The following is a 23,134-nucleotide window of genomic DNA, read 5'->3' as shown; positions in this document are numbered from 1 at the left end:
CTTGTAAATCGAACCCGAGAACAGCGAGAGACGTTCCGTCTCGGTTGTCTGGTAAAGAATCAGAAGATGGCTGAAGCTCCCTTACGGCCCTGTCGGTTTTTCTGTCACCAATGTTCAGCAGAGATCAACCCTCGTCTCCCGGTAAGCATTCCAGAGAGGTTTTATCGTTTAGAAAAGAAAACCATGGCCAGCTAAGTGGGGTTTACGTTATTTCATTCACGATTGCCCCATGCTTCAGCATGACAGCTAGCTAACGCTTTAGGTTGTAGCTAGAACGTTCACGTTGACAGGTGTGTTTTTGTCATTTGACAGCTGGCTTAATTTACAATCTAGCCAGATACCAAAATAACGTGTTGTTTGTCTGATAGGATGTTTCGAGAGCATGCCTCTGTGACTTGTTGGATTAGTTAAGGCGCTAGCTAAATTAGCTAAATGAAAAAGCTAACCCGTAAATTATCTTCCAGTTACAGCGTGTCTGTCTGTCTGTCTGTCTGTCTGTTGTGATATGAGATCTGTTCATGATTCTGACAGCTTGACATCGGTCCCGCCTAGCCCCTCCAAAGGTAGCCTCTTTTAGAATCCGAGAAAGATCAAATATCTTCCATTAGCAATGGATCATTGAATAGATCATCAGCGATTGTTAAAATGATCAACTCTGCGAATGGCGCTACAGCGTGTCAAAGTGTGAGGTCAATAGCTAACTTATATTTTACTTAATTTTTATTTTGAATTCAAGCCACATCTGGTTGAAGTTAGCAAACAATCCTAATTCCCCGGTACATACATAGCCTCCATAGGCATGGTTTTTGTTTTGTTTTGCTTTAGATCAAATAAAAAAAGGAAAGTGTATGAGACTGACTGTTGAGAATTTATGATTATTTATAAATTAGATCTCTGCCTTCCTGCAGGACTTCACCTGTCCACAGTGTGAATCTGGCTTCATTGAAGAGCTATCAGAGGAAAGAAGGTACAGTATTATCTGCTTGTCTATGAGAGTTCGAATCACTTTCAGCAGCGATTTTCCATTGACAGTGCTGTCTGTGTCCACATTGGTTCATAATTGAAGATAAGATGAGAACCTCTCATTTCTGATATTTTGTTCCTTTCCAGCACTGAAAATGAGTCCACATCCACTGCCTCCACCAGCGATCAGAACCGTCCGACTTTTGAGGTTAGTGACACAGAACTGGTATGTTCCTCAACTCAACATTTGGTCCTCATGAATTTATGCACCTTGGTTGGACTGCAAGTGACAGTATATTTCTCCCTTTGTCCTCCTCCCTCAGATTATGGACCACCAGCACATGTTTACATTTCCGCCCGGATACGGACAATTTGCTCTGGGGATCTTTGACGAGAATTTCGACCTCCGAGCGGGGATGCCGACGGAAGACAACCGCGAGACGGAGAACCGGCGGGAACGGGAGATGGCGTCACGGCAACGGTACAGTGCCCGGCAACCGCGGGGACGACACATCCCACGGCGACAGGGACAGAGACACGAGGGAGTACCCACTTTAGAGGGGTATGGAACACTTTACAGCTTTCTTGCCCAATGAATCATTGTTTGCTTGCCCTTTAGGGATGATGCTTGCTTGTGTAGCGAAATTGTTCCGTTTCCTTGAGGAAGGAATTCAGGAAATGACTAAGATGTTTTTCATTGTCCCTCTGCAGAATCATCCAGCAGCTAGTGAATGGAATCATAGCACCCACAGCCATGCCGAACATTGGGATGGGACCATGGTTTGTGTTATTATATAAATACCCTCATACTCTATGTTGTGTCTGTGAACATACTAGTTGCTGTGAGTTTCGAGTAATTTCTTGGAATTTTCTTGATAGGGGCATGCTACACTCAAATCCAATGGACTACGCTTGGGGTGCCAATGGACTTGATGCTATCATTACCCAGGTATACCCAAATCCTCTACATTTCACAAGGGATTCAATTACATGCAATGACATCAAATTCTGGTGACATTTCCACAACCTAATAATACAACTTTCCCTCTCTCCCCTGTAGTTATTGAATCAGTTTGAGAACACGGGTCCTCCTCCTGCTGACAGAGAGAGGATAAAGAACCTGCCCACCATCCAGATCACAGAGGAACATGTGGGTGGGTCAACAACAACAACTCATCAAGCAACCCCAGAGGTCAAAGATCATATTAAAGGAAGACTTCAACACAAAATATGTTCTCTTTAATTCCAGGTTCCAGTTTAGAATGTCCCGTGTGCAAAGAAGACTACAGTGTAGGGGAGACTGTCAGGCAACTTCCGTGCAATCACCTGTTTCACAATGACTGTATAGTACCATGGCTGGAACAGGTATGTGTGCTGCGTTTACACCACGTTTTCATTCATTTAAATGTAGTGGTGTGCATGCATGTGTTCTCATTGAAGGAGCTGTAAACTGAACCTCTTGTGTCTGTGTCCTACTCTACCTCCTTCAGCACGACACATGTCCAGTGTGCAGAAAGAGCCTTAGTGGACAGAACACAGCTACGGACCCCCCGGGACTATCAGGAATGAACTTCTCCCCTTCCTCCTCCTCCTCATCCTCCTCCAACTCCTCCAGTAACGAGAACGCTGCCAACAACTCATAGACCTCCATCACCATCAAACCTCGATAACACCTCCTGCAACAACCAACACCTCATCCCTACCCCAGGCAGACTTACACCCCCACTCTACCACTGGCTCAGGAGAGTCAGGAGGGCTGCCTCTCTCAGTGCTCTGCTAGGCCCTCTGGGAGAAGCTGCTGGGGAGATGACTCTACTCTGGAGGTGAAACAATAAACCGGTTCAGGGAAAATAAAGAAATTATTTGAGGAACAGAACCCAAACCGAAAACAAAAGTGATCTATACAGTTCCGGAACAAAACCGTTATTTTAAAAGCATGGGAACCAGTTAATAACGTCCTTTCACGTTCCTGGCATTTTTTCCCAGTCCCACAAAAATTGCAACAAAGCGCCTATGCAAAGCCCTCACGTCTGCCTGCCAGATGGAAATCTTTGCCAGTGGGTGTGCGTGTGTGTGTATGCTATCTGCCCCTCCCCTCTGAAGTATAGGTTACTGTAGCCTACTGATGACGTTACAAGGGTATTTTTCACTGCTAGTGAAGGATACTATAGTTATCAGGTTTCACATTGGATTTATTAACTACAAAAAGGAAAGACGTGTTTTTAATTATAGTGCTGCTCTGTACACAGAAGCTTGTTAGCTAGCTAGCTAACATTTGCTCTGGTCCAATGTTAAACCAACTCGGAAGTTCAAAGACAGCCAAAGTTCCTCCATAGAAGCCGCTCCTCCGTAGGTATAATTCTGTGGGCCTAATTCATATAATCCATGTCAAAACAAGTTGCCCAGTGCTTCAAGGCAAACTTCCTCCATCCTCCCTTGCTCTCTCCTCACCCTCAAAATGTCAGTTGCATCTCGCGCCCTACACCGTGACTGGCAGCACAGTGTGTGTTTGTCGTTCATTATGATTAAACCATGCTGTTATGACAAAATACAATTTGCTCTTAACGACCTTCCTATACAGATTAAATCGCTTACCTGCTCCACAGCAAGCTGCTCTATCCGCACTGATTAGGAGTTTAATGTTGAGGTTTAAAAATAGGTTTAAAAAGGAACAGAAAGGAACGATATAAACCAGTTCTTTTTTGGGTTCGAACCGGTTCAGAACTTTTTTTGGGGTTCGAACCGGTTCAGAACTGTTTTTGCTGGTCAGAACAGTGGAACAGAACAAAAAAATTATGGTTCTGTTCAGAACGAAACGTTTGGAAAATAATTTCGGTTACAACCCCTGCAATAAACACAATACGTTTATTTTACCCCCCTATTGTGAACTTTGAACACAATCATTCCTCCCCATGAGTGTGTGAACTGGAGTGGACGCTTGCACCGTTCCTGTTGCGATGCTTCTGTTAAGGGACGGAGTGAAGACTAAAATGAAACTGGAGTAAGAGGATGATGAGCACAGGCTGGGGTATAATAGTACCCACAGAAGAACTGAGAGTGGACTACGATTTGACCCAGACATTCATGTCTTCTTGCCACAAGATGGGGACACACATTTTATATTTAAAAGGGATTTTTTTTTTTTTACTCAACCGTGGTGGTACGGACTTCCATGCAGAAGGAGAGAGATTTATGTGTAGATAGAGGTATTCATATTAAGAACATAAACAAGCAGGTCAACCACTGTTCAGCCAACTGAAGAATATCTTACAGAGAGAACTGAGTGTATGCATCTGATTTTAGGATTATTTATGTGTACTTTTGTGTTTTGTTTTGCACAACATTTTGTTTCGTTTCAAGAATGTGGATTTTGGGAAACTACTACTGAGAAAATTGTATTGCATCTCTGAACAGTCATTTTAAGGCTCATATTGTGATTCTCACATTAGAGTCTCAATTGATCTGCATCTTTCAAAAGTTTGGGTATTCTCTAATTTCTTGTAGGCTACTATCAATTGACAAGATTATCTTACTACATCTTTCTAAAATGGCAAACAGATTCTCACTACTGTATGTTTCCTCCTTGAATATCCCATACAATTAATTTCAATTCAATGCATTTTAACCTATTCTAAGTTAATGATTTGTTGGAGTAAAAGCATAATAAAACACCAAAACCGGACTATACTGCAGTTTTGATGATAGCACTACTACAGTATTACAGTATTAGTAGAAAGTGGGTTTTCTTTTGGAAGATTCTAGAATGTTTTTTGATTGGTGAAATATGAGGTGTCTGGAATCGAGTGCCTTGTTCCAATACTTTAGAAATGCACCCTTCCTTCTTCCCTTCCTTGTAGTAAATTCTCACAGATTATTCCTGATAGGTGAAAGTACTACAGTAGCACCAATACCGTCATGTCAGCTCAGTAGTTAGTCACTTCAAGGAAGGTAGGTACTAGGAAGGAACTACTGTAGGAAGGATGAATTTTTTGAAGTAAGCCAACAGGGCCCTGAACTATATTACATATCAATGGCCCTAAGCCAGGCAGTGGTCACGTTCCACTGCTTAGACGTTGCATGCATCAACCAATGGTTGCGTGTGGTAAACTGATAGGTAAAATACCTATCCAGGCGTTGTAAGATCTGGCAACGTCTAAGCAGTGGAACGTGACCATTATGTGAAGCCATTATACAATATTTGCTAAGTGTAGCCATGCTGCAGAACACTGTTACAGCATGCTGATTAGTAAACCAATCAACAGGGCTTAATTATGAGCTTAACCATGGAGCCAATCATAGCTCTGCTCCCCTAGGAGCCTTGTCCTAAAGGAGGAAATGGAGGAAGAATTTGGTCGTAGGCAGCAGCCTCTGGAAACGTGGCCATGTAACACTTCTCACCTTGCTGAATGCACCCTCGTTTTCACTATGCATATTTTATCGCCTTTTCAAAGATGGTACCTGATGTTGTACTGTTGATTCTTTATGTGCATAGTAGGAAGATGGAGGGTGTATTTGATGTGTTCTTTGTAGCCCAGCCTAAATATTCCCCTAACTGCTAGCCCTAGACTTACACCTAAGGTCACTGAAGGGATCATGGGAACATTGAAATGTTATTTCAGACCAAGCAATGTGTCGATAAAGGTTAAAGTATGTTCTAGTGTGTGTAGGCACCCCACCCCACCCAAGTAATGTCCTTATCAGTCCTGCTGGTGAGACTCATCTGTACCTTCCCTCTCCTCTCTACTGCTGCAGCCCTATCAGACTAAACTCATTATGACCCATTTAGAGCTGCCTTATCTTTCTGTGTGTGTGTGTTTGGAGGAGGGAAATGAGAGAAAGAAGAAAGGGGTGGGGAAAAGAACAAAAATAGAGAGAAGGAGACCACCCTGGCCTGGTGTGATCCACACCGTCATCTGATTGGCTTGCTGAGAAGAATAGGAAGTGGAGGAGGATCGAGAAGTATAATGGATTTTTACTGTGTACCTCTCACTAAACCTTTTCCTGTGAATGACTGAAATGTTTATTGCTACTCTATGAATATGTTATAACCAGTCCCCATTTACATTTTATGTTTGAGTCATTTAGCAGACTTACAATTAGCAGACTTACAATTAGCAGACTTACATTTAGCAGACTTACAATTAGTGCATTCATCTTAAGATAGCTAGGTGAGACAACAACACATCACAATTGTATCATGTACACTTTCCCTCCACAAAGTATTTATCAGCAAAGTCAATGTTAGCGGGAAAAGAGAAATGCCTTTTTTTTTGGGGGGGGGTTCTTCTGCTCTGTAGGTAAGCACCGGGGTCTTGAAGATGATGCAAGCTTCGACTGGAAGCTAGTGAAGTGTGCGGAGGAGCGGGGTGACATGGGAGAGCTTAGGAAGGTTGAACACCAGGCGGAATGCAGCATTCTGGATAACTTACAGGGGTTTGATGGCACAAGCGGGGAGCCCAGCCAACAGAGAGTTGCAGTAGTCTATATGGGAGCTGACAACTGCCTGGATTAGAACCTGCGCCGCTTCCTGTGTGAGGAAAGGTCATACTCTGGATGTTGTAGAGCATGAACCTGCAGGAGCGAGTCACTGCTTTGATGTTTGCAGAGAATGACAGGGTCTTGTCCAGGGTCACACCAAGGTTCTTTGCACTCTGGGAGGGAGCCACTGTGTAGTTGTCAACCATGGTGGAGAGGTCTTGGAGTGGGAAAGCCTTTACCGGGAGGAAGAGCAACTCCGTTTTGTTTGAGTTTGAGCTTGTGGTGGTGGGCCGACATCCAAGCTGAGATGTCTGCCAGGCACGCAGAGATGTGTGTCGCCACCTGGGTGTCAGAAGGGGGGAAGGAGAAAAGTGATGTCAGTGTGATGTCAGTGTGAAATAAAAGGTAGCTGAGGTTTTAGCTTGAGGTTGACCTTAACCACAGACCTGGGACCAGATGACCCTAACCCCAATTTGAACCTAAACCATAGATGGTTGAAAGAATACCTGACCTTGTGTCAGTGGTTATAGCTGCAACTTCAAATTCTCACACAACAATGATGAACGTTGACACTGCCTGTTTTACACTGCTTCCAGGTCAGTCCCACCAGAACACCCCAGTGACCCCACAGCAGAATCTGCTCAACCAGCCTTCCATTCTGTCACTCTCTGGGATTCCTCAGATCTCATTGGATCTCTTCCAAGATCAATTTTTCTTTTTCTTTTTTGGAACTCTGCCTTTTATGTAAATGAATCCAGAGCGTCATACTATACCAGGAAGTGGAATTGAGGCAGGCAGCCTCTGCAGAGCGAGAGACACTGTCTTGCAGCTCAGACTGGACCAAGCATCTCACAGACAGCGTCACTGTGAAAAGGTAAGAGACCTGCGGCAGGGAGACTTGGAACACGATAACTCATGATAACCTAATTGACCCCCAGGGAAACTTAGTTCAGCATCGCTGCATGGATGATTGAGACAAGTTCAGTGATTGCAGACAACCTCTGAATGTCATTGACAGACTGTGTGCGATCAGCGACAGTGATTATGAAGGCTGGCTGTGTGTGTGTGTGTGTGTGTGTGTGTGTGTGTGTGTGTGTGTGTGTGTGTGTGTGTGTGTGTGTGTGTGTGTGTGTGTGTGTGCATCCTCTCATGCAGGTCCCATTGATACTGTAACAGAAGAGCAAGGTCTCAATGTACAAGGTAAAATATCAGGTTATATATGAAGAGTTTTGTTCCAAAACGTGATATATCAATTTTGTTTTAAATGTTGGTCAATTGACATTAATTAAAAACACATCTTGTGAAAGAGATAGAGCTATTATTTTTGCATCTTAGTGAAAAGACAGACATGATTTTGTTTGAAATATATTGCAAGGCTATTTTATTTTAAAGAGACAAATAATAATGTTTCTTTTGGACAAAACGCCATATATCCACCCCAAACAACAGAACTCCAATAAAAAAAAGTATCCTGATTGGGTTTTAAACCGTTACATGTAATAAAGTATCGATACTTAAATAAATATTGAAATAATCCTATATTGTGCAAATATCACATAGCCTATGTATTGTATCCAGAGGGAACAGTTTATACAATGTGTGTTTTCTTTATGGACATTTAAGCAGCTTTTTGAACGATTTTATGGGGGTTTTACAGTTTTTTGTAGTATAAATCAAGGGAAGCTTTTTGAGTTTGATTATATAACCTACACTTTAGGGAAGGATTTAAGGAATAATAAGGATATTGAAAGTCTGTCACAATTCATTTGCTGGTAAAGGATGGATTGATTCTTGAGTGACACAGCCCGCTGTTTGCAGCCTCCATATGTTTGCAGCCAGAATAGCCCGTTATTGTTTCCCGTCGCTGGATCTTGGCTCTCTCCTGTATATTCGCTTTTTTAGAAGGTTTCCTCTTTAGGCCAACAGGAACAGATATCACAGGCTCCAAACTGTCGAAGGGATCCATAACCGAAAGTTCCACGACACGAGTTAAAAGCTAACGTAACGCTAGGTAGCCAGCGTGCGAACAGCTGAGTGACAGCTGTCTTTCACAGTATCTGGCTGACTACGCCAGGGGTTAGCCAAAATGAATAAGATAAGGTTCTGATTACGTTCCTAAGTGTGGAAAAATATTTAGACAAACCTAATTTACGAATGAACAGACAAATATAATTAACATAAATGACCCATTTTTGCGGCAGCGCAAAAACCATATGGAACGTCCCATCCATCTGAACGGTGGATATAGCCAAAGCCATATATTTACAGTGAGGGAAAAAAGTATTTGATCCCCTGCTGATTTCGTACGTTTGCCCACTGACAAAGAAATTATCAGTCTATAATTTTAATGGTAGGTTTATTTGAACAGTGAGAGACAGAATAACAACAAAAAAATCAAGAAAAACGCATGTCAAAAACGTTATAAATTGATTTGCATTTTAATGAGGGAAATAAGTATTTGACCCCCTCTCAATCAGCTCATGCAAAGGAATGTATTTTTTGTAATTGCAGTTGCAGGCTTGTGGGAGGAGCTATAGGAGGACGAGCTCATTGTAATGGCTGGAATGGAATTTATGGAATGTAAATGTGTTTGATACCATTCCATTTATTCCATTCTAGCCATTACAATGAGCCCGTCCTCCTATAGCCCCTCCCACCGGCCTCCTCTGGTCAGTTGAGTTTAATCAAAAATCACAGCACATACACTCGTAATGGCCGCCAGTCCACCCATTATACCATCATTGACTTGAATGGGGATGCCCGTTTTATTGCTTCAAAGCTGTATCTTTGAAGAGAATCTTTAATGAAAACCCAAATAGTTAGATTCAAGGACATGCTTATAAAAGGTGCATTTCGATAGTTGCGGCCTCCTCCCCTTATCTCTTGATTCCCATGCCCTGGTATGGAAACATGCGATAGGGGAAAGGGATGGATGCCTATTGGGAAGTTGCTGTTGCTGTGGGAGTTCACCGGCTCATCAGCGCAGATTAGTTGAGGTAAAGGAAAAAGACTAGTATCACTTTGAGATCTCTTTCAATGTATTCCACCTGTATGGACACTAGAGGGTGCTACACACCTATTTGACATCTTCTCATTGAAAAGACCCTCAAAAAAAGTATATAATTGGTTCATTGCGACGTTTTAATTGAGCTTTTGAATGCTGTGAGTCATTGACCCTAAATGAATCCAAATTATGATTTTAGCTGATAGCTTGTTGAATATTTTGGGAGTTTGATTGATTAGAATTTCATTGTAGGTTAATTGAATAAGGCTAAAGTTTTACAGTACGTTTAGCTGGATGTGACTTAATCACAGAGCAACTGCCATCAAATTGTTATTAGACGTGATAAAAGAGAAACGATCTTGAAGCGATGCTAACATGATCTCTGAAAGTGAGCACAGTCACAGATACCTGCTCTTGTATAGTTTGCAAAGAAGTCATGTCCACCCTTCCTCTCTCTCCTTTCTCTCTGCACTCTCTCTCTCTGCCCCTCTCCTCTGTCCCTGATTGGTTTTCTCTAAAGACAATTGGAGGCACAATTTGAGATGCCCATGGACAAGAATGCGACCATGAAAAAGAAGGCTGCGGGCGGAAGCGGCTGTAGCCACATCAGCGCGCCTAAAGTTGCCGCGTCCAATTGTAGGAGCAGCAACAGCGGCAATTGTGTTGACTCGGTCCCCGCTGCTGCTGCTGCTGCCAGCCAGAGCGCCCCAAGTGTGAAGCAGCTCGACGTGGCCAGCAACGCCGTCATGGACGAGGTGGAGGACGTTGAGGAGGAGTCCAAGTTTCAGCATCCGCGGCTGCGCCGAGCTGGTGGGAGCAGCAGTGGCGGCGGTGGTGGAGGCGGTGGCGGTAGTATCAGGATGAAGAACTTTACGCCAGGAGGGGGAGCCGCGGCCACGGCTACCAGAAATAACTCTACCAACAAAGAGCCCAGCCTACTGCAAGTAGAGGACGCGCCTGCTGCCACTGAGCCCACTGTAGCATCCAAAGTGACTGATACCACAACCTGTCCGGGAGATGCTGCCGTGCGCGGCGAGACCAACAGAGCGGCAGGGGAGGAGGCGTCTGGAGCAGCGGTCACGGTAGAGGTTTTAAAAGCGGCAGCAGGTGATGGTTGCAACAGCACCGCTCCAATTTCAAGAATGAAATGCAACAAAAACGGAGAATGCAGGAGGGACTCCGGCACCGGGAGCCTGCGCTCGATCATCTCCAACAAGACTGCCGGGGCGGGGAGGGCCGAGGACGGGGGAACCCTTAGGCGCGGTGCCTGTAACTCAGCCAGGGCCAGCATGGATGGCTCCATCACGCAGGGCCACGGGGAAGGGAGCGCAAACCCCGGCATCACCCCGGTTTCCACCGGCGTCCCCGAGAAAAAGGACTCCAGGGTGTCCTTCTCCAACGCGCCGAGCAGGAAAGCCTCCTCATCGCTGCACGGCTCGACCCAGACCCAGACGAACCAGCAGCCTAGGAACTCTGTCACCTTCCAGAAGCCCGAGGAGGGACCCCAGATCCAGACCGATGATGCCGAGCCCTGCGGAAGCACCTTCATGCAGCGACAATTCAGTGCCATGCTGCAACCTGGAGTTAACAAATTCTCCTTACGTATGTTTGGGAGTCAAAAGGCGGTGGAGAGGGAGCAAGAGCGGGTTAAATCAGCGGGCAATTGGATTATCCACCCCTACAGTGATTTCAGGTAAGGGTTAAGTGCTGCCATTGGTTTCTATGAGTGTGCATGTTGGCGATGCCATGGATGGCCTTTGTTTGGCCCCATAGCACCATCAACAAGTTACAATGAGAATCCAGGGGCCCAGAAGTAGAATGCCTATTGTCAATGTTCATTGTGCAACACAGTCTATTGTCATTAGTTGTTATAAGCCAGACATAATAACCCATTTTGACCCACCTGTTCTGGCTGGTATTTTAGACTATACATTTAGATTACATTTTATTGAATGAAAACCATCTATATAGTGATTTTCATTAAACAATGGGCCATTGACAAAGACAGGTTTTTTTGTAGTGCTTTTTAGAATATTTCAAAGACAACCTGTGCGCAAAGCTTGTGGCAAGGTATAGGCTTTATGAAAAGCGATTATATCGTGTCCTTTCAAGGTTGTAAACAACAGTCGTCTGTTGAATGTCTGGGATAACCAACCAAGCCTTGCTTTTGTATCAATTCGTGAACTCACTCGCATCGATCTCATTCAGAATAATAGGCAAATCTTAACACAAAATTATTAATTCATGCCAATTACTAGGCTATTTACCGTGGGGCTAGATTAAAATATGGTTTGTTTCGAGTCGATCGTAGCGTAGTAGCCGGCTGTGCGCTAGATCCTTGACTAATAGGACTGCCGGGGTGTGTGATGCACTCAGTAATGGAATGTCACCTTGAGCCAAGTGTGCTAAAACCTCAAGCATGCTCACTCGAGACATATCCGCCTCTATGACTCCCCGGATCATGCATTTTAATAATGACGGGTTCGCTTTGCCTTTTATCACCGTTTTATCAGCGATAAGGAGAATCGACATCTCATGTCTTTTGACATACATATGTGGGTCCTCTCGCCTTTGAGAGGGTCATGTTAATTATGCGAAATGGGCCCATTTTATACATGATCATGGAATTACGTCTTTGTGCCACTGAAGTTCGTGATAGACTCCCGAGTGGCGCAGCGGTCTAAGGCACTGCATCTCAGTGCTAGAGGCGTCACTACAGGCCCTGGTTCGATTCCAGGCTGTATTACAATCCGGCGGTGATTGGGAGTCCCATAGGGCGTTAGCATCGCGTCGTACGGGTTTGGCCGGGGTAGGCCGTCATTGTAAATAAGAATGTGTACTTAACTGACTTGCCTAGTTAAATAAAGGTTAAAAAAAATAGACAACTGGGAGCGTTCTTCCCTCGTTTCAGCACCACTCGCGAGTGGACAGCTCCCGCCTAACCCAGAGTGGAGCCGGCAGCTACTTTCGATTCACAAATCACACATCGTATTGTTTTTGTTCATCTCATGTTTACGACTCTGATCAGATTATGTTGATTCAGTACAATACTTTATTGATACGTATCCAATATGTATAATTTGACCGTATAGTTTCGAAGAGAGTTATACAACACAATAATTACAAGTCTCTCATAGGAGTAGGCATGCCATAGTTCTCACAAATATAGGCACTTACAGGGTTATCAAATATGTTATTGTTGTGGTGTAAACTGTGGAGCTGTGCTCATTATCTCTTGGTACACGGTTAAGACCTAGTGCGTCATTCGCAGTGTAATGACTCAGCGTTGCACCTGCAGTGAGCCCTCTCTGACTGCGTGGCCATGAACACTCTTATCAATTAACACTAGCCTACTATCCCTGTACCTCTGACTGTCATCATCAGCAGCACCCAACCGTGTAACCTGCGCTTTAAGCCTTGGCTCATTGCATTTTACTGAACTAGCTTGGCTACAATAATGGTACCAATTCACTTAAGCTATTTTCTTTAGCCATGCAATTTATACAAATATGCATAAACATGCCATTAAGGCATATGCTGCTACTGTTGTTGATGGTAAGAAAAACAACATAGGCCTGTGTTTACTACGATAACAATAGACTAATATAATCTGTGCAGGCCAATCAAGTTCTTCCATACTGATCTCAACAAACCATTTCTGTATGGACCTCGCATTGTGCACGAGGGCATTGTCATGCTGAAACAGGAAAGGGCCTTCCCCAAACTGTTGTCACAAGGTTGGAAGCACAGAATCGTCTAGAAAGTCATTGTATGGTATAGTGTTAAGATTTCCCTTCACTGGAACTAAGGGGCTCATCCCGAACCATGAAAAACAGCCCCAGATCATTATTCCTCCTCCACCATACTTTACAGTTGGCACTATGTATTTGGGCAGGTAGCGTTCTCCTGGCATTCGCCAAACCCAGATTTGTCTGTCAGACTGCCAGATGGTGAAGCGTGATTCATCACTCCAGAGAACGTGTTTCCGCTGCTCCAGAGTCCAATGGCGGTGAACTTTTCACCACTCCAGCCGATGCTTGGCATTGGGCATGATCTTAGGCTTGTGGGCGGCTGCTCGGCCATGGAAACCCATTTCATGAAGCTCCCGACCAACAGTTATTGTGCTGACGTTGCTTCCAGAGGCAGTTTGGAACTCGGTAGTGAGTGTTGCAACCGAGGACAGACAATTTTTACGCGCTACACGCTTCAGCACTCGGCGGTCCCGTTCTGTAAGCTTGTGTGGCCTACCACTTCGTGGATGAGCCGTTGTTGCTCCTAGACGTCTCCACTTCACAATAACATCACTTACAGTTGACTGGGGCAGCTCTAGCAGGGCAGACATTTGAAGAACTGAATTGTTGGAAAGGTGGCATCCTATAATGGTGCCAAGATGAAAGTCAATGAGCTCTTCAGTGAGGCCAATCTACTGCAAATGTTTGTCTATGGAGATTGCATGGCGGTGTGCTCGATTTTATACACCTGTCAGCAACGGGTGTGGCTGAAATAGTCAAATCCACTAATTTGAAGGGGTGTCCACATACTTTTGTTTATATGGTGTATTTTCTACACTGGAGGTGTACTAAAACAATGATTTACAACAATAATGCTCATTCTCATTCATCAATCATTAATTTTCATCTACCTTCAGGTTATGCTCAAACCCTATGCCCCAACCCGAGCACGCCGTTCTGCCACCTCTGGTCTCTCCGCCGTCCCACCCCCATAGGGGGTCAGCTCCCGCTCAGCCCAGTCCAAGCTCTTCTCTGTCCTGGCACCCCAATGGTGGAACGAGTTTCCCCCTGAAGCTAGGACAGCAGATTCCCTGCCCATCTTCCGAAAACAACTGAAACCCTACCTCTTCAAAGAGTATCTTAAATAAGACATCTCAGTCTTATCCGCCACCCTATAAAAACATAATTAAAATACAATTGCACTTATCTTTTCTTACTAGCACTGACTTTGTATTGAGGAAAAATGTATTGAGGAAAAATGTACTTACTACGACTGTGATATGTTGCTGTCTCACCTAGCTATCTTAAGATGACTGCACTTACTGTAAGTCGCTTTGGATAAAAGTGTCTGCTAAATGACTAAAATGTCAAATGCAAATCAATATTAATTAGCTTAACATAATCCTTCATCCTAACATATTGTAGGTCTTAGTTACACTCCCACCAGTTTTTGTTAAAAAGTCTCCAGTGCCTATCAGTTTCCCTTAGTGACCCTCTCTTGCCTCTATCACTCTGCTTTTGTCCCCGATTCCATCCCTTTCCTCTCCCTCTCACTTTTACCTTTCCCTCCTCCACACACACACACACACACACACACACACACACACACACACACACACACACACACACACACACACACACACACACACACACACACACACACACAAACTCTCCCCTCTCTCTCTCTCGCTCCCTTTCTCTCTCTCCAGGTTCTACTGGGATTTCACAATGCTTCTCTTCATGGTGGGTAACCTGATCATCATCCCGGTGGGCATCACCTTCTTCAACGACGGGACAACCACCCCCTGGATCATCTTCAACGTCATCTCCGACACCTTCTTCCTCATGGACCTGGTCCTCAACTTCCGCACGGGCATCATCATCGAGGAGAATTCCGACATCATCCTGGACCCCAAAACCATCAAGAAGACGTACCTGAAGACCTGGTTCATTGTGGACTTTGTCTCCTCCATCCCCGTGGATTATATCTTCCTGATCGTGGAGAAGGGGATCGACTCTGAGATGTATAAGACGGCCAGGGCCTTGAGGATCGTACGCTTCACTAAGATCCTTAGCCTACTGAGGCTGCTGAGGTTGTCCCGGCTCATCCGTTACATCCACCAGTGGGAAGAGGTAGGGACCACACTCCACACAGCCCCCGAAACGCTACATTGCATCTATTCATCACTTTTCACAATAGGTCTCAAAGAACTTGTAAGGGGGAAACTCAAACTCGCCTCATCAACTATTTATTGTCATGACGATAGGTTAAAGGATGATAACTATAGTATACACATAGCTCCATTCCCTCGGTCTCCTGGAGCTTGTAAGATGGAAACTCATCTTATCCACTGCTAACGTATAGTACCCACTCACAGCATCATGGCTACATACTACATGGTTTAGGATAGTCACTATAGAAAGCTATGCTAGAAAGCTACATGGCTATGCTAGACAAGTACAAGTGTTGTCAGAGAGAAGGTACATTAGGGAGGTAGGACAGCAGTGTATAGAAGCAATTTACAGAAGATGACATAGGCTCACAGCAGCATCACTACATTTCCCATGACAAAAATGATAATGGATTGGATTCTTTTTTACCACACTTTCCACTGTAGGTCTAAAGTACTTTACTCTAGATGTAAAGTGTTTTTACATTATACAGTGGTCAACTCACCTCATCACACTACTAATGTGTAGTTACCCTTGGGAGAAAGTAGGCTAACATCCCTACATGACCCATGGTTCAGGGTAGTCACTAGATGGCCAGGCTAGAGAGGACAAGTGGCTATTGTCATGGAGGAAGTAGTCTAAGAGCCAGGATCGCGCTAATGCTGATGATAGTAATGAAAGTGGGTAGTGGATTTTAGGTAGTGATTTTGGGTAGTGAGGGTTAGTGAATTGTGGGTAGTGAGTTGGGTAGTGAGGGGTAGTGAATTGGGTAGTGAGGGGTAGTGAATTGTGTGACAGGTTGTCCAGACAATTTGTCTAGGTGGAAAATCATAGCTAAGTATTAAATATTTGACCGGCCCACCGCACTGTTCTGTACCCAGGAACTCTTGGTCCTCCATCCATTTGGACTTCTGCATAGATTAATATCAAAGCAGACTTTGGTCTAAGTGCTGTCAGATCACTGAGTTCCTTCTAAGACCTTTAGTTGTTGGCTGACAACCAATAAGCTGTGAGTCAGACGATCAGTCTGGACCCAGCCCTGCCTGTGTTTGTTCCCAGTCGTTTGTCGAGGGCCAGGAGGTTTACTTTGCTGTTCTCGACCTGTCTCCCTGCGAAAAATGTGTGATGTTGTTGGCAGGAGGGTTTAAACTTTGAAACACCCTTTGCATCCTAATCAGCATCAGTGTCATCGCCGTCTCCCCGTTTGACCCGGATGGGTGGTAATATGACACACCGGAGGGGGTGCTCACTGTGATTATATGTCTGGCTAATTGTTATTATTATTATTATAATTCAGTTAGGCTTGTGTTCCTCGTAGGGTAGCCTTTAAATGTGTCTCCATTCATTTTCTGTCTCTTTGTTAGCTTCGGAAGGGACTTGATTGGTTGGTTTGTCCTTCGGCCATTATATCTAGTTTTTCGTTAATCTACAATATACCTCTGCTCTATTCGTTTTTGTGTTCTCTTGGAGGGGCCTTTGTGTTTGGTTGACTCCCTGGTCCGTCTGTCTATCCCTCATCTCACATCGATGCCACAAGAGGTCCGATGGTGATAATGGGATCACTCAACTTTTCTCTTATGGAAGTATTGGCAGGCCAGGTCTGGCGCTAGCTGGCATTTTGCAGTGGTGCGGATGGTGGATGCACTGGGCCCTGTGTGTGCCCCTTACCGTTGGATAATTGGATTTCTGAAGACATGATGCGACAAATACACAGAGCGGTGCACAATGGTTAGAGGAGGAAACTTGGCATGCATGGAAGATGACAGACAGACAAATATACAGCAGTCAGATGGACGGATGGAGCAGTTGGCAGATCCTGAATGACAGGCAGATATATCCATCAGATGCCATATTTGAATACTTCCGAAATGCATCCTTCCTTTTGCTAATTAATCACTGATCTGTATGTAGTTGGATAACTGAGTTTAAGATCTCTCCACCCTTTTGCTCTTATTCATAACTTCTAACAAGGAAGCATAGAAGGAATGAAGGAAAAATGCTTGTTTTTAGTGTTTGTACAGGAATGAAGGAATAAAAGAAGGAAGGATGCATGCTTTGAGTGTTTGAACAAGGCCATAGAGTGGAGTTTGGAGAGGAAGTGTTGACAGTGCCTCTCCACTATTTAGGGTTGAATGGTGTGCTCTTAACTTACACTGTACTCTCTACTAATGGGAATTGCCATGGCGACATAGCTCTTTGTGCTGTGGTAATAGCAGTTTGCTTTTGTTGTTGTTATTCACTCTTCCAATTGATTATGTGAGTGTTCATTGTTTTACACACCAAAACAACATGTTGTTTGGAAGACTAGAGGGCTTCAGTGAATAAGTCCTTCTAGTGATTACATTTTCACACAAAAATACAGAGAATATGCCTCATTGTTTTCTATTACTGCTTCCCTTTGGTTATCTGTTTTCAGATTTCTCATAAGTCAGTAAGAACCTTGATACTGTCCATGGTGCTGATTAGAGCCATACAGTTTGCCAGTCAGTTACATGTTGGCACCAAACGTTCCATGAAAGTAACATTCTAATCTGCATTCTCTGTAGAATGTAATTGTCTTGGTACCTTTGGTGCTAACATGCTGCTCATTCGGATTCTATATCTTAAACCGAGTTAGCAGAACTCTGGATACTGTGGCTCTGGCACTGCATTCTAAGAAATAAGGGTACAGTATTGTTCCCTGGGGTACAAAGATCAAAATACACATAATTTACCTTCAGAGATACACATATGATCTCACATGGTACTATACGGTACCTTTTAGGGTAAATGTGCGGATAATCTAGTGTAATGGTACATTTTTATACCCAATATTTTGAAAATAAAGGTACAATCATCACATTCCCGCTCTCAACGTACGGTGAAGGTACATTTCTGTTTCCCAGGGTACAGACATATTTTGTGGACCCTCAACTCTCGATGGTACTAATCTGTACCTTTACTTAGCAAAAAAGCAATGTATTGAAGAAGGTACATATTTGTACCCACCAAAAAGTACAATTATGTTTTTGCCACTTAAAAGGAACTAACGGCTTTGTCACTGTGGTGGCACCCTAAAAGGCCAATTGGTACCATAATCATTATCATTCTGATATTTTCCAGCATGCTCCACTGCAGGTAGATTTTTTAGAATTGTTTTAAATATCTGTGTTTATGCATTTACATTGATTGATTGATTAATCTTATGCTACACAAAGATAAATAACATACATTTTTCTAAACTAAACTAATCCAATCAATTAGTTAGATTTTTTGCACCCTTTACTGAAATTGTTGTTCCAATTTAAATGCCTTAGGTAGTCTCCTCACAATGTTCCTAACCCTGGCAGTCATTCTGAATGCAGGTTGCAGGTGAATAAAAAGTCAAACTGTTGGATAGCCTAAATCTGTCTGGATTCCAATAGGAATTACACATCACTTTGCATGCCAGTATAATGTGACATGCAGGTAGGGTTGCAAAATCCTGATAACTTTCCCAATATTCCCAGGTTTTCCAGAAATCCCGGTTATAAGATTCCTGGAAATGGGAAGGAACGATGATTGATGTTTTGTATCTGGCTGTAACAAATGTCTGCTTTGTTCCTGCTGTGTCTGATGGCCGACTGATGGGAAGCTGTCTTTCCTCTTTCATTAATCATGCTTGGTACGGTCCAAGGGAACAGCAGGCAACATGGTGCTGCTGACTGGAGTCTTCTTCTTTAATCCTGCTTCTAGGACTTGTCATCTTGATCACTAGAGAAATTTGCATTAAACAGGAAATCTCAAATTAAACAGGAAATCTTTAAGAATTCTGTGACTGTGATTCTGTCTCTTTCTTTCTTTCTCGCTCTCTCTTTCTCTTTCTCTCTCTCTCTCTCTCTCTCTCTCTTTCTCTCTCTGCTTCTCTATCTCTCTCTCTTGCACAGGCACACATTCACACACGCATGCACACACAGACACAGACACACACACACACACACACACACACACACACACTCTCTCTCTCTCTCTCTCTCGTCCTTTCTCTCCACTTGAACTCATTCTCTGTCTCTATCTCTGTTTCAGATCTTCCATATGACCTATGACCTGGCCAGTGCGGTGATGCGTATCTTCAACCTGATTGGTATGATGCTGCTGCTGTGTCACTGGGATGGCTGTCTACAGTTCCTGGTTCCCATGCTGCAGGACTTCCCCTCAGACTGCTGGGTCTCCCTCAACAAGATGGTGGTATGTGTTTGATTAATGACATCGTTTACATTCATAAGTAAAACCAACAAGTAGAGAGGCCATAGGAAACATCAGTCATAAGCCATTCATTAATCAATTCTTATTCATGAATCAATAAGAATAGTCTCCCACACTTTTACACAATACACATATCAGTGGTATTTAGTAACCACAGAGGCATTTCATAAGATAGGCTCAACACTCGCTCGCTTTAATACAGATACTGTTGTTGATTTATCGATTGCCCAAAAGACCTTCATCATATTGCTCTTGATGAAAGCTTCCTAATGAAGGCTTATTGGGAAAACACATCAATGTGTTTTAACTAGAAATCAATCCAATGATTAGTTATATTGATGGTTCTTTGAACTGTCTCCTGTTAGAACAGTCAGCCAGTGAACCAGACACAGCCATCAGAGCCATCTAAGAATGAGCGAGGGAAAGCTGTGAAAAAGAAAAGGAGAACAAGACATGATTTGCACACCTCCGCATCCCTCCCTCTCTCCCTCCCTCCCTCTCTTTCTCGCACCGGGGTGGGGCGATGACAGGAAAGATTAAAGGGGTGAAAGGGAGGAATGGGAATGTGTCCGGGCAGCTGGCTCCTTTGTTCCTGTCTCTCTTCTCTGGGAGATAAAAGCCCACTGTTTATACACTCTTAGAAAAAAGGTTTCCAAAAGGGGTTTTCAGCTGTCCCCATAGGAGAACCCTTTTTGGTTCCAGGTAGAACCATTTTTGGTTCCAAGTAGAACCCTCTGTGGAAAGGGATTTACATGGAACTCAAAAGGCTTCTACCAGGAACCAAAAGGGTTCCACCTGGAACCAAAAAGGGTTCAAAGGGTTCTCCTATCGGGACAGCCAAAGAACAGTTTTAGGTTATATAGAACCTTTTTTTCCAAGAGTGTAGGTCCATCCGTCAGTCCAGCCTTTTACAGGCCCATGAAAAATTGCCCCGTTTCCCAGGCCCTAGCCACGAGGCACAGCTCTAAATGGGGTTTTAAACGGATTGGGTTCTGCTCCCCTGCCGTCATTGGGCCTGTAAATCTCGTACATTTTCTGTTAGTCAACATTTTTCCTGCAGAGAAGATGTTAAAGTGTGTTCCTTTTTATCAATGTACAGAACTAATACCCCATCAAATGAATCCCCCGGTGGGCCTTAAGCAATGAGAGGAGAACATTTGTGTTTTCCTTTCATCTTAGTTGTGATGGAACGAATCCCTCTTGGTTTGTGATGTTTGATTGAATTATGCTAGACTGTTATCTGTGCTGTGTTTTAATCTGTTTGATGTTTAAAATCAGGTCAGTTGATTAAGAAAGGTGAATACGACTTTGGCTCTGCTTCCCAATCTTACAACCTTGGGAAGTATTGCAGGCTTGTTTGAGAATGTGATGAGAACAGTGGGGATCATGTGGATCGGCCAGGACACTCTCTCTAATGAAAGGTTCGGAACATCACATCGCCACCTCTCAGGAGCGTTATTGTCAGTTCCCATAAGTGGGATGTCAGACTGTAATATACCTCCATGACATTCTCTGACAGATACTTCATGTCATTCCTATGACACCCCAATACAGGCATTCTGTCTGGCCAACTCAAAGTAAAAACTCAGAGTTTATCCTTCTATGATAGACACCTAGGGGACCTGAGGACTGTATTGTATACTGTATAAACTCCCACACGACAATCTCTCCCAACCTGACAGCTAGCCTAGCTCTGGCAGGCCGTTGACTTCCTCCTCCTCCTACTCCCCCACCTTATATAATCAAGGCCAGGATCTCTCCAGAGGGCCATCACTCTGCAGCGAGCAGCCCAGGTTGGCAGGATGCAGTGTCCCCCGAGGCCACCGGAGACCTCCCCCCTATTGAGTGGCTGGCAACTTGTAACATTAGCCACTGTGTAGCAGCCAGGACATCCATCATCACTACTAGACCTACACACGCTAAAGTACAGGCCAGTGGAGGTGTCAGGAGGGTCCACTGGCAGTAACTCATGGAGGGCGAGGTGAGGCGGATGGGGGCGAGGGCGGGTGGGTTGTAACCCTTTTGAAGGCGAATAATTCAGTCATAGAGCCGTATAATTCCAAAATACACTATCTAGAACCTAAAAGGGTTCTTCGGCTGTCCCCATAAGAGAACAATAGCAATTACCGAGGCAATTAAGCATCGATTCATTGAACATTTTAAATAGACGGATGTTACAACCACCAGGGAACGATGATCAATTCTAGTCCGTTCTATCAATTTTAATTATATGTTGGGAGGGATTGTGGATTAACAGAGAGAGAGAGAGAGAGTTAGTTTTTCCTGAGCAGAGAGAAGAGCCATGCGTCACAGGAGTGAAGGGGCTAAATGGGTAATGATAACGGCAGCAGGAGCAAACAAACAGAGTCAGGCTTTCAGAACTGTAATTATTGGTGTTGACTAAACGCTACCATAAAGAACAGACGTGCTTCATTGAGACGACTGGGCAAGATATACAGAGACTCGTGTACCTTTAGAGAAACTGCTTCATTGAGACAACAGTCTATGTCACAGGAGACTGGTGAAGGGAGGAATACTCATAATGGCTGGAATGGATTAATGGAATGGCATCAAACACATGGAAACCATATGTTTGATACATTTCCATTTATTCCATACCAGCCATTACAATGAGACCGTCCTCTGATTTAAAGTAAAACAAGCCACCACTGCCCTCTATTTGTGCGTTACTGCATATACAATAACTAGTCTATCCCACTGGGCAAAAACTGGTTGAATCAATGTTGTTTCCACATAATTGCAGTATCAGGGTGGGCTAAAGTGAATTTAGAGTTAACACTACATAATTAACTGCGATCAGACCCCCAACATGTACTGAGTGGAAACAGTCGTTTGAAATCAGTGAATGGATTAGACATAATGAGTTTGTTTTCACTGTCTGAAAGAGACAAAGGAAGAGATCATATCTAGCCCCATTAGCTGGTCTGTTGTAGCCATGTGACAGTGCAATCAGCTGAATCAGATTTGTAGTACTAGGACAAAAAACAAAACGTGCACCCCATGGGGTCCCCAGGACCGAGTTTGGGAAACGCTGGTCTAGGGGGTCGGCATAGGCAATGACTCAAAGGTAAAGGCACAGGAGCGCAGTGCAAACAAAGAGGCTTTTATTAAGAAAAGGCCAATTAAATCCTGGCTCCTTCAGAGCTCTACAGCAGGGTTCTTCAATTCCGGTCCTGGAGGGACGATAACACCTCTGTTTTTCATCCTCTCCTTCTAATCAGGGGCTAATTCAGACCTGGGACACCAGGTGAGTGCAATTAACTACCAGGTAGAAATAAAAAACAGAAGTGTTTCGGCCCTCCAGGACCGGAATTGAAGAACCCTGCTCTACAGCGTCAGATTTTAAACATAGAAAACAAAACAAAGTCAACAGAACTAACCAAAAGCTTAAACGCTGCAAATCATATCGGTCCTAGCAATACCTCACGTGACATGTGCTCTCCCCCAAAACGAGCGCTGCACACATATAAGTCTTTAGGCTGTCAATTAGAGGGCTGCCACACCCTCATTAGGGGAACCGTGCTCAGCTGCAGCTTGTTCC

The 23,134-nt window shown here is 44.0% G+C and overlaps 2 protein-coding genes across 3 annotated transcripts in view; both read left to right on the top strand.

Moving 5' to 3' along the window:
- The first annotated feature begins 42 nt into the window (after nt 1-42).
- Nucleotides 43-3,016, top strand: LOC121581207 (E3 ubiquitin-protein ligase RNF126). 2 transcript variants are annotated; one of them, XM_041896660.2, is made up of 9 exons: nt 43-141; nt 909-967; nt 1,111-1,171; nt 1,287-1,525; nt 1,675-1,743; nt 1,843-1,912; nt 2,024-2,117; nt 2,213-2,328; nt 2,454-3,016. In XM_041896660.2, the coding sequence occupies exons 1-9, from the start codon at nt 67-69 to the stop codon at nt 2,604-2,606; spliced, it is 936 nt and encodes a 311-aa protein (XP_041752594.2). In that variant the 5' UTR covers nt 43-66; the 3' UTR covers nt 2,607-3,016. The 2 variants fall into 2 exon arrangements, with proteins under 2 accessions (XP_041752594.2, XP_041752593.2); XM_041896659.2 differs by having other exon boundaries at nt 891-967.
- Nucleotides 3,017-10,394: 7,378 nt separating this feature from the next.
- The window catches only part of LOC121581206 (potassium/sodium hyperpolarization-activated cyclic nucleotide-gated channel 2-like), a 56,480-nt gene continuing 43,740 nt past the window's right edge, over nt 10,395-23,134 (top strand). The window contains exons 1-3 of the mRNA XM_041896658.2: nt 10,395-11,138; nt 14,886-15,309; nt 19,393-19,554. Of these exons, the coding sequence (XP_041752592.2) occupies nt 10,588-11,138; nt 14,886-15,309; nt 19,393-19,554 (1,137 nt within the window). The 5' untranslated portion in view covers nt 10,395-10,587. The remainder of the gene's footprint in view (nt 11,139-14,885; nt 15,310-19,392; nt 19,555-23,134) is intronic.

The sequence above is a fragment of the Coregonus clupeaformis genome, chromosome 14, assembly GCF_020615455.1.
Source record: "Coregonus clupeaformis isolate EN_2021a chromosome 14, ASM2061545v1, whole genome shotgun sequence".
Classification (NCBI taxonomy): domain Eukaryota; kingdom Metazoa; phylum Chordata; class Actinopteri; order Salmoniformes; family Salmonidae; genus Coregonus; species Coregonus clupeaformis.
The sequence above is the reverse complement of the archived record's forward strand: the minus strand, read 5'-3'. Positions and strand labels throughout refer to the sequence as shown.